This window comes from Tachypleus tridentatus, chromosome 11, assembly GCF_004210375.1.
Source record: "Tachypleus tridentatus isolate NWPU-2018 chromosome 11, ASM421037v1, whole genome shotgun sequence".
Taxonomy (NCBI): domain Eukaryota; kingdom Metazoa; phylum Arthropoda; class Merostomata; order Xiphosura; family Limulidae; genus Tachypleus; species Tachypleus tridentatus.
Window position 1 is genome coordinate 60,871,061 of NC_134835.1, and position 14,052 is coordinate 60,885,112.

The following is a 14,052-nucleotide window of genomic DNA, read 5'->3' on the forward strand; positions in this document are numbered from 1 at the left end:
CTTTTTTTATAAACTAACTTTCATAAAATCAAACTGGAAAAAAAGGTTCTTGTAGCAGATAATGGGTACTTAAGATACTATTGTAAAAGTGTTCTAAGCAACTTTAACTGGCTGTGATTTGGATTTCTAACACAACCTTAAGTTGATTCATTTTAAATCTTAAATTTTCTGATTTGATAACATAACTTTCACCATATGTTGTACATTTTAACATGCAAATACAGATTTTAGAACTACAAGAGAAAGATCTTTTCATTTTAAACGTGATAGCCACAAATGGGCTTTAAACAATATTGGTATTGTTAATATAACCTACACTATATAGTGACCGTCTTAAGTTTGTACACTAAATAATACCTTCTGTTTATAACAAAATAAACAAGTTTTTAGGTTGTCTATAAGCTACAGTAACATTACTCAGGGCTCTTCTTTAGTATTAGATGTACAGAAAACAATCATAGACTTTAATATTAACTTGTAATTAAGCAATATATGTACATGATAATAACTGGTGATCCTTCTGACTAATTATTAAACTTTTGGACCACATAATTTGGTAGAAAATACAACCTTGTCAATCAGTAATTTCTAGATAATAAAAAAAAAATTTGTGCTCTGATACTTTTTTTTTTAATTAGTAATGATTTGTGTTGTGTTTTCTTATAGCAAAGCCACATTGGGCTATCTGTTGAGTCCACTAAGGGGGTAAAGATTTGTATAATTCTCTTTGCTAATGTATATGGGATATTTCTTTTGATGTGTCTAGGATGGTTACTACTAAAATCTAAATAAGCAAGAAATTGGTTAGTTTAAAAAAATAAAATAAATGTAAGTCAGTATATAAAAGGAATGTATAATTGTATGATCCTTTTCAACAGTAAATTCAATGTTTAAATCTAGATTATTTAAAACTTGACTAAACTTAAACCACCTTAAATCTTCACTTCAAATAATAAACCAATTATCATGTATTGGAGCCAATATAACACAATAGCTAAAAGCTGAATTAATTCAGTCTGATTAAACATGATATACATCTTTTGTAAGAAACCCATTACTAAAACAGCAGAGCTTGGTGCACTTTTTGTACCGTTGGTGGTTTTTTTAGTTGGCGATTGAAACCATTATTATAAATAAAATAATTATTTTTCAGTACTAATTTTATAAATTCAGTTAAAAATTCTGAAATGCATAGATTCTGAATAATGTTCCCCAAAAAATTAATAGTTGTAATATTAATAGTGATATTTTTAGAATATTTTTACTGGGATGCTTGTGTAAACATATGTATTTTGTCTTTAAATAGGTCGGCTGAAGAGTAATATTCAAACTGCAAAACCAATTAATCCAGAATATAAATAACAATAATTAATATTCTGAAATTATTGGTGCTTTGAATATTTATATATTAAATACACTTGAGACAATCACACCCATATGTACATATATATATATATATATATATATATTTCATATTTTGGTTATCTACATATCTATCTATTACTTGACTGACCCTGTACTGGTCAGAGATCATTCCTTCAGGTTTTATTGAATTTTTCTCTTTCTCCACACACACATATATATACATATAAAAAAAAATAGCAGCTTTCCATTAACCAAACCTATTACAGCAACACACTTCTTATATGTACAAACAGCACTTTCTACTATATAAATAATTAATGAACTTATTATTTTATTTTATTTCATTTGAAGTTGTAACATTTACTAAGTGGAACATTCTTGCACCATACTCAGACTTCATAATTTACCAAAGTTCATGTTTTATCTCTCAAGAAGACTGATGGAGTGCTGACTGCGAGCTTGGCACACAAAGCATGTCACATCATGTAGCAAGAATGTTAAGTTTTTAACAAAGCATCAAGTCATAATACAATACACGAAAATTTGTAGGTACCAAAACTCCAAGATTTTTTTGTGGGAGCACTGATGAATTGGCTTGGCACATGTGAGAATGTCAAGCTGAAAAACATTAAGAGTAAAACCTTTTGCCAAGAATCTACACTATCATACCTATTTTTATAATCTACTAAAATTCATGCTTTGCTCATTCTTGTTCTCAAGACAATTGCTTGGAGTATTGACTAATGAAGCTTGACAACAAATAGTGTAAGGAGTGTCATGTTTTCATTTACTAACAATTTTAACTATTTTGAAAGTACAAGAAAACATTACACACAAACTTGGTAACCTACCAGAGCTTCCAAATTATTCTTTTAGAATAAAAAAAAGACTGCTAGAATCACTAACTTAACAGGCTTGGGAGGTGAGAAGGATGCCATGTTGAGTAACAATAGAGTAAAGCATTTTTTTTAATAATTCAAATTATAACACAGAACTACACCTATACATTATCTTGGGAAATCTACTAAAGTTTATGATCCATTCATTCTTCTTAAGCTTAGACTGAACAAGTTGACACGAGTGAAGAACATGCTGCAGAGGGAAGCTTTGTGCTGAGAATCTGAACTAATATACAGACCTATACACAAGCTTGGTATAACTCATGGTTTAGTCTATTCTCTGGGACACAGACTGAAAATGTTGACACAAGTCAAATACATGGTGTGGCATTAGAGGAAAACTTCTTAAGAATAGCTTGAACAACAACAACCAAGTGAGCTGCTTGAAAGACTAGATGACGTTTCTCTTACTCTTCTCACTTTTTGGTTTTCTTGCCACTTCCAAAGTGGAACCATCCAGATCCTTTCTTTTTAGGTGAACTAAGTCTTGAACCTATCATGACCATCATGCTTGGTTGAAAATTGGATGGCAAACTACTTGTTCGAGACTTAAAAGACATTGGAGCATCTGATAACATTTCTGTCATAACAGTACCTGGGTGGGGATTAGGTCCTTTCATTTGTTTAACTGAAATGGTAATAAAATTATTTAGCAACCACACACCTTCTTGAATGCATACCACATATTCCTTCATTACAATATTTTTAGTATAACAATAAAAAACACATTTGATTACACCAAGAAATTTTCCAACACTAATAAAACCCTAGCCTCTATAACAGTAAGATTTATTTATTTATTAGTATTCTAATACAGTGACTGTGATAATGCTGGTATTTTATTTCAATGTGAATTAACATAAATATTTCATATTTTAAAGAAAATCAACTTGATTTAAGCTCTTCTAATGTTAATATATATCAGAAACTTATAATGGCATTTAAACTTTTGAAATAGTTCAAAGTTTCATATAGGTGAAATAAAAAGGACAAAAACAACTATATAATAAGATGATTCTTCTCACTAGTAATAGTAATGCCAAATTGATATATCCTAAACAATGCATATTGCTAAATGTCTTGGAGAAGTGAAAGATTTTCATCATAAGTATCTATCAAACTTATTAATAAAGCAAGGAGTCACATATTTAATTTTCTCTAATCAATGAAAAATTTGATTCAACTCACGTTTTGGCCTTTTAGCTTTCTGTTTGTTTAAAAAAGCTAATCTGGCAGCTTTCTTAGCTCGTTCTGTAACAGTAAAACCTAAGGAAATTATAAAAAGATTATCATAATCTTTATATGTAAAACATCCTTACATTATTTACTGTTTAGCTTCACAGGTATCTATTGTTAATTAGTTTTCTATAATTTATTCTAATTATTTGTTACATAAATGTGATAAAGTAATTACAGAAAGTAAAATCTTAGCTAGAGTTAAGGGGAAAACAAAACAAAAGGAGATGGAGGGCATTCCAAGATTACAAAGGTTCCATTTCAGGTTTTGTAAATACACAGAGGTAGTATAAAGATTGTAGAAAGCCGAACAAATGTTGGCTGTTGTGTATATTACATAGCCATTAGGGAATGGATGCATCTTTATGCAAGTTCCAAATCAGAAGACAAATCTGGAAATCCTGCTTATACAGCAAAAGCAATTCAATATAAATCAGTAAAATCTTAATACATCTCTCTCATTTGTTTTATCATACAATGCAAAAATCTTTGTATAGTATTAAAGTGTACAAAGAAAAATCCAGCAAAGAAACACTCCAACTGATGTACCACAGGAACACACTACTACATTAGCAATTCCTACAGATGGCTAAGATAAGTTTCTTTTATGCTTACTAGTATGATATTGAAGTCCTGTAGAAAGTTCAAAATATAAACAGCTTTCTTCACATTTCTATAAATTCACACTTGAAATAGGTAAAAGTGAATGTTGAACTATTACCATTGGAGGTTATTGTTAAAGAGAAACTAGTACATTACTGTTGCCCTAGTATTGTAATAAGGAAGATAAAAGTTGAAGCAACTGGATTTTTACTCACTGTATTTTATCCTTTTATTTACTTTCTTAAAAACATAAGTAAGTGAAGGGTATTATGCATACATTTGATCTTAAGCTGTAGCAGCTACAGTATCAGCCTTGAACTGTCTTTAAAATACACAAGTTATGAACAATTACAGTGAAGTTTAAAATCTAATGCTAAATATAGCATACAAAAGTAGGTGTTGATTTTATTAGCAGGAGCATTTGTATCATTTGTGTAACAACAATTTCTTTATCACAGAACACAATTTTAAATATAAAGTATTCCCCTCACAACAAGAGCATGATTTTCATTAGAACTACACATGAGGGTCTTATTATATCTTTATTGATGTAATTTGTAAATATAGTACTAAAAAAATGGAGTTTTAAAGAAACTGTCATTTTTTAAATAAAGGGTACCACTTTTAATCTATAAAGCATTATAGTTTATATTCCGAACTCTTTTCCCATAAGGTACATCTCAGAAAAATTCTACTTGTTAAGAAAATGTTCCCCTTTTTGTAATGTTTTTTCAATGAAGTGTAAAATACTGTGATAAGTAATTATTAACATAAACAGTTGCCCAAAAGACAGTGTTTTGCTAGTACGTTATAATATGTCAACCGTGCTACATCTGTATAGGCAGTGTGAACTAGGCCTATTATATCAATAATTATAAACATGTGACATAAATGTCTTCTGAACAGCATTCTTTATATATTTAACTTAAGAGTAGAAGTAGAAGAGATAGGGTAGACTAGCATGTTTGTTACTATTGCTTCTTTAGGCAGTACCACATAGCTTCTAATCTACTGGTGCCAAATTGGATTTATTATTTAACATTTACTGATTATTGATGGTATTAAGATAGTCAAATTTACTGTTAGTGATTCAGTCATATATGGTACAGAACAAAATAATCACAACTGCTTATCAAATTAATATAGCAAGGCAGAGAAGTCATTATAAAATTGCACATTTCTACAACCACTGTAGTTATTGTTATGTTGAATATAGATCCAAAGGGATTTTAACAGTTACATTGAACAAGTAACACCAATGATGGTAAATTGCACAGATGCTAAAACTTTAGTAAAATAAAACATGTTATTTTTAAGCTATGCATGAGGTTTTAATGACTGGGGAAATAAATAATCATCATTCATAATGTAAATTATAAAGCATCTTAATCAATAAAAACAAAAGCTAACCCTGTGTTTCATCTTCCATAACTCTTTGCCTTTCTTCCCCAAATGCTTCCAACCATCTTGTCTTTTCCTCTAGTGTTTTAGTACAGAACATGAACCACTTGCCTCGTGAAGCACAGAAGATTTTCCAAGCGTTTTTTATGGTTATTCCAAACTGAACATCTAGATGAGAAACACTTTAGTTTAACAAATATAACAGTTAAAGAAAAAATAACAATTTGAAACTGGAAGATAAATGGTAATGTGAAAAAGTTTTCACTAACCAAAGAGGAGTTGGGTCATCCAAAGAATACAGTCAATCTCAATAAGATGTAAATATGCAGATCTATTGTATTCAATACTGTTATTACAGAATAAATCGCATATGAATTACAAACATCTTTTAAAAAAATATCGTTTTGAAGCTTATCATTTAAGTTGAGTTGTAACATGTAATAGTATACTATTATGAAAGTTTCTTATGACAAGTTTCACCAAGGTTAATTCTTCATTCTATAATAAAGATTGTTCACTGAAGTTGCTTCCTAGCTTATGTTTCTTACTCAGTTACCCATATGAAATTCAAACAGCATTCATAGATTATACTTTCACTTAGAGGTTAAAAGCATGTTCAGCACCAATTGATGGATATTTGCTATTAATAAAAAAAAGGAATAAAATACTTTGAAATTTAAAATCAAATGTATAAATTAAAAGGAATTTAACAGACAATATAATACCATTAATACAAAGTTCAAACACTCACTATCATTTACAACACTTGAATCTTCTTCTGAATAAGTCAGGAAAAGATATGAAACATAGATTGGAAAGTTAAATATCTGTAAATTAATAGCAGAAAATACTTAAAAACAGAAATTGCATCATATAGTTTTTATATCATTTCTACAAAAATTTAGATTTTGTAAGGATTGATAGATGATTCACAGCTTTATTGAGAAGTATGCCTTTTCTAATTTTATTCCTGCTTTCTAGTTTTTGGCTGAACACAACAACATAATATATTTGTTAGCTTGCAACATATGAAAAAAAACCTAATAATTATTAAGTAATCAGTATTACAGGTAATTCAAAATTTTTCATTTAAACATTGTCACAAAAAATTATTAACATAACTTGTGATGTTCCTTTATCAATTTTCATAGACTTTGGAGGACTGTAATCATTCGAGTGAATTAACCTACATCATTTGAGTTCCTTATATCTAGAAATATATTCTGTATTTGAAGTTTTGATTCATTTACTCTCCCTACATTAAAGTCAAGGAACATCAATTTGAGAGTTATGTGTCAAGGTTTCATTTCTTATTAATTTTCCTTAATATGATGAATCTTTAGCTGAAAAATCATCATTGTCTCTTAGCAATTTAACAATAGGTTATTTTACTACAGTCAGAATTTTCATATTTCTATACACAATATGCATTGTTGTAAAGGCATGTTATTGAAATATTTTTAGGCATAGTAATAAAAGTATACAATACCCTGTGTAGAAATTTCTGGAAAACCATAGTAAATGGAACAAGTAAACAAACTGTTAAAAGTCTTGATATTAGAGAAACCAGTTTTGACAGTTCTGTGTCCTTGGAACTTCAAATTCTTTTAAGGACACAGAAAATCAGAGCATTGGTTACCTTGAAGTTGCCTTGGGAAGTGTTTAACATAGGCAGGCTTTTGACTAAGCAATGTATGCTGATTCTTTTGGTTTTTTACTTAGAAAATGGCTCATTCACAAATGATTCACAAATAAAACTCCATGATTTATTGAACATATTCAATAAAGTACACTAAAAACATTTTTTTTGAAGTTTCACAATTCAATGAAAGAATTTTCTTAAACATCCAAGACACCAACCATCCCTACAGTTACATACTGCCATATAATTTGACTAAGGTAAAACAATCTTGTTAAGCCTTAAATAACATGTAACAAACTTCACGAAAATAGGCTTGTCTCAACTGAAGCATTTCTGAGCATTTCAAATGCTTCAAGTATTGAGCAATTGTATGCACCATGGAGAAGAGTGATACCTGCTCATAAAGGCATAAAAATGATTGACTATGAAGAGAAACATTGAGAAATGTCTGTGTTTGTACTATTTCCTAAACAACACTGAGGTCATGAAAGGTCAAGAATGCATCATTAGAGATCGCTATCTACAGACTAGCACCACTGCAGCAGTAAGAAAGCTACAGCAAATGTTTACATTATTGTGCTTAAAAGATGGCAAGAGGAATAAGTCAAAATGTTGATGTTGTAGCCATATAAAAAATGTGTGTATGGATACAAGTAAGAAGGCTGTTAATTTACCAACTTTATCTGCAACCAATGAATAAGTGGTTTTAGTTCTTCTGTTCAGAAATAATAAATGATCAAGGTAAAATAACCAATTAAATGTCAGATCTATTTGTGGGTAGTTGTGTACACTATTTAGAAGATCATAAGAATACCAGAAGGGTTTAGAATAAAAAAACCATGTTAGAGGATTGAAAACTGAGTAAAGGAAATCAAAGAGTTGAGAAGAAAATGCAGCAGAGAAGAAGCCAAAGAAACAGTCACATAGTTGAAAAATTATCAGCCATTATATTAGTCAGTTGCAGTTATTAATGAAAGAAGATTCAGCCAGATAAAAGATGACTACCCTTGTGATGGAAGTACCCAGTTTCTTGCCCAAACTCTCTGCAAGTGACATATCTTTCATGGCATTGAGTAGCATAGTTAACAAGTGGTCAGTTCAATTCAGTATTGACATCGGAAATATAATTCAGGAACATTTATTAGTTATGTTAAAAGAGCTTTTTTAGTTTAATCAAAGTTATTCTACAAATTGACTATAAAAGAGAATGTTGTGAAAAATACGTTAAAAGTGTTTGTGTTTTGAATCTTAGTCTCAAAGTCAGATTCTTTACTTTAACTGTAAACTTCCTCGAGTTAGTGTGTTCCACTCACCACTGGAATCCTCACTTAATATAAATAAATTGTGAATGGTAGTAATACTTGATCTCCAATCGCTAGCTTCCTGGCCTACCTGTTACACAACATTAAAGAGTGTTTATAACCTGATACTTTAAATAAACAGTTACAAAACATGTCTCACCTTTTCCATCCTCAACATTAAATATACAGCACGAACTTAGATGTATTCTTCCTTTATATATATAGTTCTGTCTTTTTAAAAGGTCCTAGGAATGAAGAAGTGCAGCAATCACATTAGTATCAGTTTTAAAGTTTATCACAATACTAAACAGCACATCTAAGGGTTCTAAGGACAGAGACAAATGCTGCTACCAATTGATTTCTTGAAAATATTTAGAATATATAATTTTGGAAAAATTTCTTGATGTTTTCTTTACCACTGTTTAAACAGTTGGCTTCAAGTGTTATAAAAAAATCCCTATATGTAAACACCACATGTAAAGAGTTGCAATTACTTAATTCATTGACACAAAACTAATTTCAAATACTGTAATCATGATTTAGATACAGCAAAAACGAGTTCAAAGTGTTTTAATATTCTCCTACAAACATAGAAATTAAATGCAAAATATTTTGTGGTCTTCTACTGTCTATATTAGTACTATATCGTAATTTAGATACAAATTGTTACTGTATATAGTAGGATAATTAATATGCTGAATTTGACATAAGGATTTACTATATACAGTAACAATTTGTATCTAATATAAAATGTACTTTATTACATATAGTAAAAACTATTGTCAAATGCAATTTTCCAGAAATAATTAAACTTGTTTTAAGATTAGTTATATTTTCATAAATAAAACAGTAAAACCAGAGTATTTTAATTATATCAGTGTTAAGTATGATAACCATTTTGTGGAAACTAGTATCTGATATAAAGTACTCCAAATTTAAAGACTGCAGATTTAACTAAATTAGCATAAAGTTAAATTAAGTTTAGATTTTCTTTTGAATGCCACTATATACAGCTTATGAATCAATTTCATTGAAAAGTATTGCAAGTTACAAATTACTGAATATGGCAAATTCAAGGTGGTAAGAATTAGAGTCTAACACAAAAAGGTTGAATCACTTTTTGATCAGAAAAACAAATAAACCAGTGATGCGTATGAAACCCTCCATCATTGACACAATCTTTGAATTTGTGTGGTATACTTCCAGTTGGTTAGCAGATGAAGTTATGGGAGATTCTGTCCCACTCTTTAGCCAGTGCAATGCCAAGCTATCTCATAACACTCCTAAGGTCAGAACTTTGACATTCATGGCATCCAAAAAATCTTAAATGTGTTTTGTGGGATTAACATCAGGACATTCGTTTTGCCAATAAATTATCTTTATCTTTTCTGGTTCAAGATGATCACCACAATCATGGCAGTATGAAACTGGATATTATTCTGCATCAGAAGAAAGTTTGATTCAAATGTACCCATGAAAGGTCACATTATTGGGACTAACTCTATATCTGGTTCATGAAAGCTCAATAAAGAATAAATATATTAATTCAAACTGATGTCTTCTCATATCATAACTGATATATTACTGAAACTATCATATTGAATGATACTGTGCTTATTACTATTTCATCATCTCTGGCTCTTCACTCAGACTCTAACCATTTAGTAGTTGGTAAACAGATGTAATCTTAACTCATTTATAAAAATCACAAGTGCCCAATTCTTGTAGCCTTGACAAAAGTCCAAATGAGCATTGCAATAAGTTACAGAACTAAAGCATATCATCTTGACTTAAGGCAGACTTTCAACATCTATTCCTTGTCATTTTGCCACTGATAACACTTCAATTACTGTCCAACACTTCACACTGAGTCAAGATGAGATGCTTTAGTCAACTATGCCATTTTATGAACCTATGTTTTCTGTCTGTTAGGAAGGTTAGTCGTCTAATAGATTGTCATCAATCTTCTCACTATGGATTGAGATAAACTAAATTAAATAACACTTTTCAATGTGTTTGTTTGGCTTCTAACATTTTGACAACTTTGATGGTATGCACTTTTATCAAAAACTTCTGCTTACCACAAGCAGATAACAGTCATGCAATTACAAAGAAAAAATTACTAAACTTCAAGTATTCACCAATACAGCAAATCTGTATTTAATGAAATCCAAGGCTGAAATGGTAGATACTATGTTTCCACAGTGAATAAAACACAAAAAAATATCTGCATTCTCATAGCATGATGCATCCAAGTTTAATGTTTCAAGCTGTATAACATTTTTGCTGTTGTACTCTTTGATGCAATACAGCTTCTATATCTTATATATATATAAACAATTATTTCTTACATACAGCAACAATTAATTTTATATGTAGATATTTTCTGCTAAATACAATTACAGCAAATGTCAGATTAAATTATCATCTAACAAAAATAAGAAGCATCAGAATAGTAATATACCTTTAAATATGTGAACAACAAACATCAAGAATTGTAAGAAACATCTAAACATAGCTTTTATGATTTGGTTATTCAAAATGAAGTAATTTACCTGAAGACAAAAACTACCAAGTTCTCCAAGAAAATGAAAAAATGGAAGACACCAATGTGATGTTAGTTATATTAACAGTCTTTTTAAATATTATACAAACTTGTGTACATTAAATTTAACTACCACATATACGTTTTACTGTTGTTTTATACACAGATGGGTTTCTTAAAAGCTAAATGTAATCCCCAGATTTATCAATATTCTAGAAAGCATATCTGAACAAAAAACATGAAAGTTTATAATACAGTAAAATCATTAAACATACAAAGCTAAACTCACTTTTTTGCAGTAGACTAAAAGATGATCAAAAAGAAACAGAGTGTATTCTCGGGACCATCCAGAAAATGCTCTTACAACATCACCTGAGTGAATGAGGACAGAGCAAAAGTCTAATACATCTGGACCCTTTAAAAATAAACTAGATTTAAGTGAGTGAAACTTAGCTACACATAGAGAGAAATTAAAAAACAGATTTAAGAGCATCAAGTATAAATTTCACTATCCTGTTCATAATGATGATATAATTAAGCAAGACCACAGCATGATCAAAGTTTGTTGCTATTAAAAGCTTGTGGGTAAATGGTTTGAACATTATTCTAACTAACCCTTTCACTGCACAATTAATTTTCAGACTGATTTCTAAAAGCAGCAATTATCCATCAAAAAATAAAAGTATGCATCTAACCTTTTGTATTAAATTTCTCAATATTGAAAGAAGCTGTATTTTCTATATTTTACAGTAATATTCCTTGAAAGCTATACTGAACAGTGAAAAATAATGATTTAAACAAAAAATTGAGGAAATGTAAGAGAAAGAGTTCTCCAGTAAATTACATAAATACAGATAAAACTAGGTCAATCAGAGACCAATATCATTACAACAAATAAAACAAATTATTTAAATAATAATATTCAAGGTATAAAGAAAAACTGTCTTTGTACAAATTCTGCATGTGTTCCTGTAAAGTTGGCAATTTTGTAATGAGTCAAATAAATATTCAAGTTTCATGGCATAGAACAGATGGCAGCACACAAACACAGGTTAGGCAACTGTTTTAAGTACATGGAGATATTCCCATGTGTTGCACTATGGAGAAACTTTTTTTGGTTGCTGTGGGGTCAGTCTGAATTTCTTAGTCAATGGGTATAAATGTTTATTTGGATATATCAGCATTACACAGCAAAAGGGTTAAGAGAGAAATTGTTTAAAATTTTTACATGCTTGTTTCATCGAGTTGTCATCAGGATATAGCAAAAATCTAAAGAACAAAATATTTGTCTATTCATAAAATAACACTGAAGTATAGTTAAGATCTGAAAAGTAATTATAATGATGTATAACTAATTCTATAAAACTAATTCTATAAAAATTTACAAGTATTCCACTGAAAGTTTTTGTATAATGGCATTTTACAATTGTTTTAAATACGTTTTTGAAAACTCAGAAAACTTGTAATGAAGTAAAAAAAAACCTGCAACTTTTTCAGAAGTTTAAAGTTTTATCTACAATCCACGTTATATATTTTTAATCTATAAATATTGCATTTTCTTATCTGCACAGTGTTTCTTTTTTTTACTGTTTATTAAACAAATAACTAAAAGTAGACAAAACGTAATTTTGATTTTTTTCCCTTTAAATATACAGTAATTTACCTCCCATCCATCAACAGTCTGCTGCCACTCCACTAGATGCTCCAAACACTCCATTCGACGTTTTCGTTCATTCACAAGCTGGGCTACTTCTCTCATAGCAGACAAGGCACTTGTGACTGGAATGTAGTCTGGATGATCGATGTCTGTGTATTTGAGCAGTTCGGCCAGCTGAAGTGGATACTTACAGATACGCTGAACAGGTGTTAGTAAGAAACCATCCATGGAAATGTCTATCATTTGCTGTAGGAGTCGGCAAGCCTGCAGATTCAGAGTAACTAAATTTGTATTTACTTAATTTATTGAGTAACAGATTTCAGCCCTTGGCTTATGTAGACAAGGATCTACTAGAGAGAGGGAAAACAGATGGAATAAGGATAAGGATTATGAACTTAAAAAGATTATAGTTATAAATAATTTCTTGACACAGCATGTGGATAAAATAGTCTGTGGGGTAAACAGAGGCAAAAAAGTTGGATTATATTATGCTGGTGCATAGCTGAAAGACATATCTGACTGAGAAAAAGAAATAATGGAGACTGGCAATGATGCAGTTTTTGTTGTGTGCATAGGGGATAACGATATAAGAAACAGTGACTTGGAGGAGTTAATTAATAAGTACAAGGGGATGATGAAATTCTCAGTTGGCCACTACAGTTAAATGCTAGGCTGAAATTAATATGTAAGGATAAGCAGATTAGCTGGTTGAACTTGTGTGATCAGTTCAATGAGAGGAGAGAGCTTTTTGGAATGGATGGTTTACACTAAAATACAAAAGCGTTTGGCATTCTTGCAGTGGGTATTTACTCAGCTGTAAGGCAAATTTTCAACTAAGACTGGATATTGATGAGGCAAAAGATAAATTAAATGAAACAAAATTGAGATTTAAAGGAAAGTTTAGCATAGAATATCAGTAAAAAAGCAATTATAAGATTAGGCTTAATTGTAATTACTGCAATGCAATGTTATAAGTACAAGAATAAAATGGATAAATTTAGAGGATTTCAAAATAATGGGAATAACTGAAACATGTTTAAATATAGATAATTTTGATGAAAGAAATTTCTTTCAAATACATGGTTATAGATTATTTAATAGGAACAGAATAGTAAAGACAGGGGAAGGAGTGACTACATGTTAAGTGTGAATTAGATCCTGTTGAAGTAGAGAATATTAAAGATAATAACAAGGATATTAAATCCATATGGGTTTCTGATAATAGATAACAAGGGAAAATTTCTTGACAGGAATTTATTACAGACAACCAGATGAAACTGATAAAATTAGTGAAAAACTTTACAGTGAGATTAAAATTTCAACTGTTAATGAAGTCATGACTGTGGATGATTTTAATTTAAGACATATTGACTGGGAAATGCTAGAGTCAAACCACAAGGGAA

The 14,052-nt window shown here is 30.0% G+C and overlaps 1 protein-coding gene across 7 annotated transcripts in view; it reads right to left on the minus strand.

Moving 5' to 3' along the window:
• Positions 1-1,258: 1,258 nt before the first annotated feature.
• The window catches only part of LOC143232265 (uncharacterized), a 143,363-nt gene continuing 130,569 nt past the window's right edge, over positions 1,259-14,052 (minus strand). For 5 of the 7 annotated variants that reach the window (XM_076467448.1, XM_076467451.1, XM_076467449.1 and 2 more), the window contains exons 10-15: positions 12,656-12,913; positions 11,282-11,407; positions 8,608-8,692; positions 5,514-5,672; positions 3,453-3,530; positions 1,259-2,892 (exon numbers count right to left, since the gene is read on the minus strand). In XM_076467448.1, coding sequence (XP_076323563.1) covers positions 2,681-2,892; positions 3,453-3,530; positions 5,514-5,672; positions 8,608-8,692; positions 11,282-11,407; positions 12,656-12,913 — 918 coding nt within the window. In that variant the 3' untranslated portion in view covers positions 1,259-2,680. Of the gene's footprint in view, positions 2,893-3,452; positions 3,531-5,513; positions 5,673-8,607; positions 8,693-9,335; positions 9,887-11,281; positions 11,408-12,655; positions 12,914-14,052 lie in introns of those variants that run through there. The other 2 variants (XM_076467454.1, XM_076467453.1) reach the window with 2 other exon arrangements.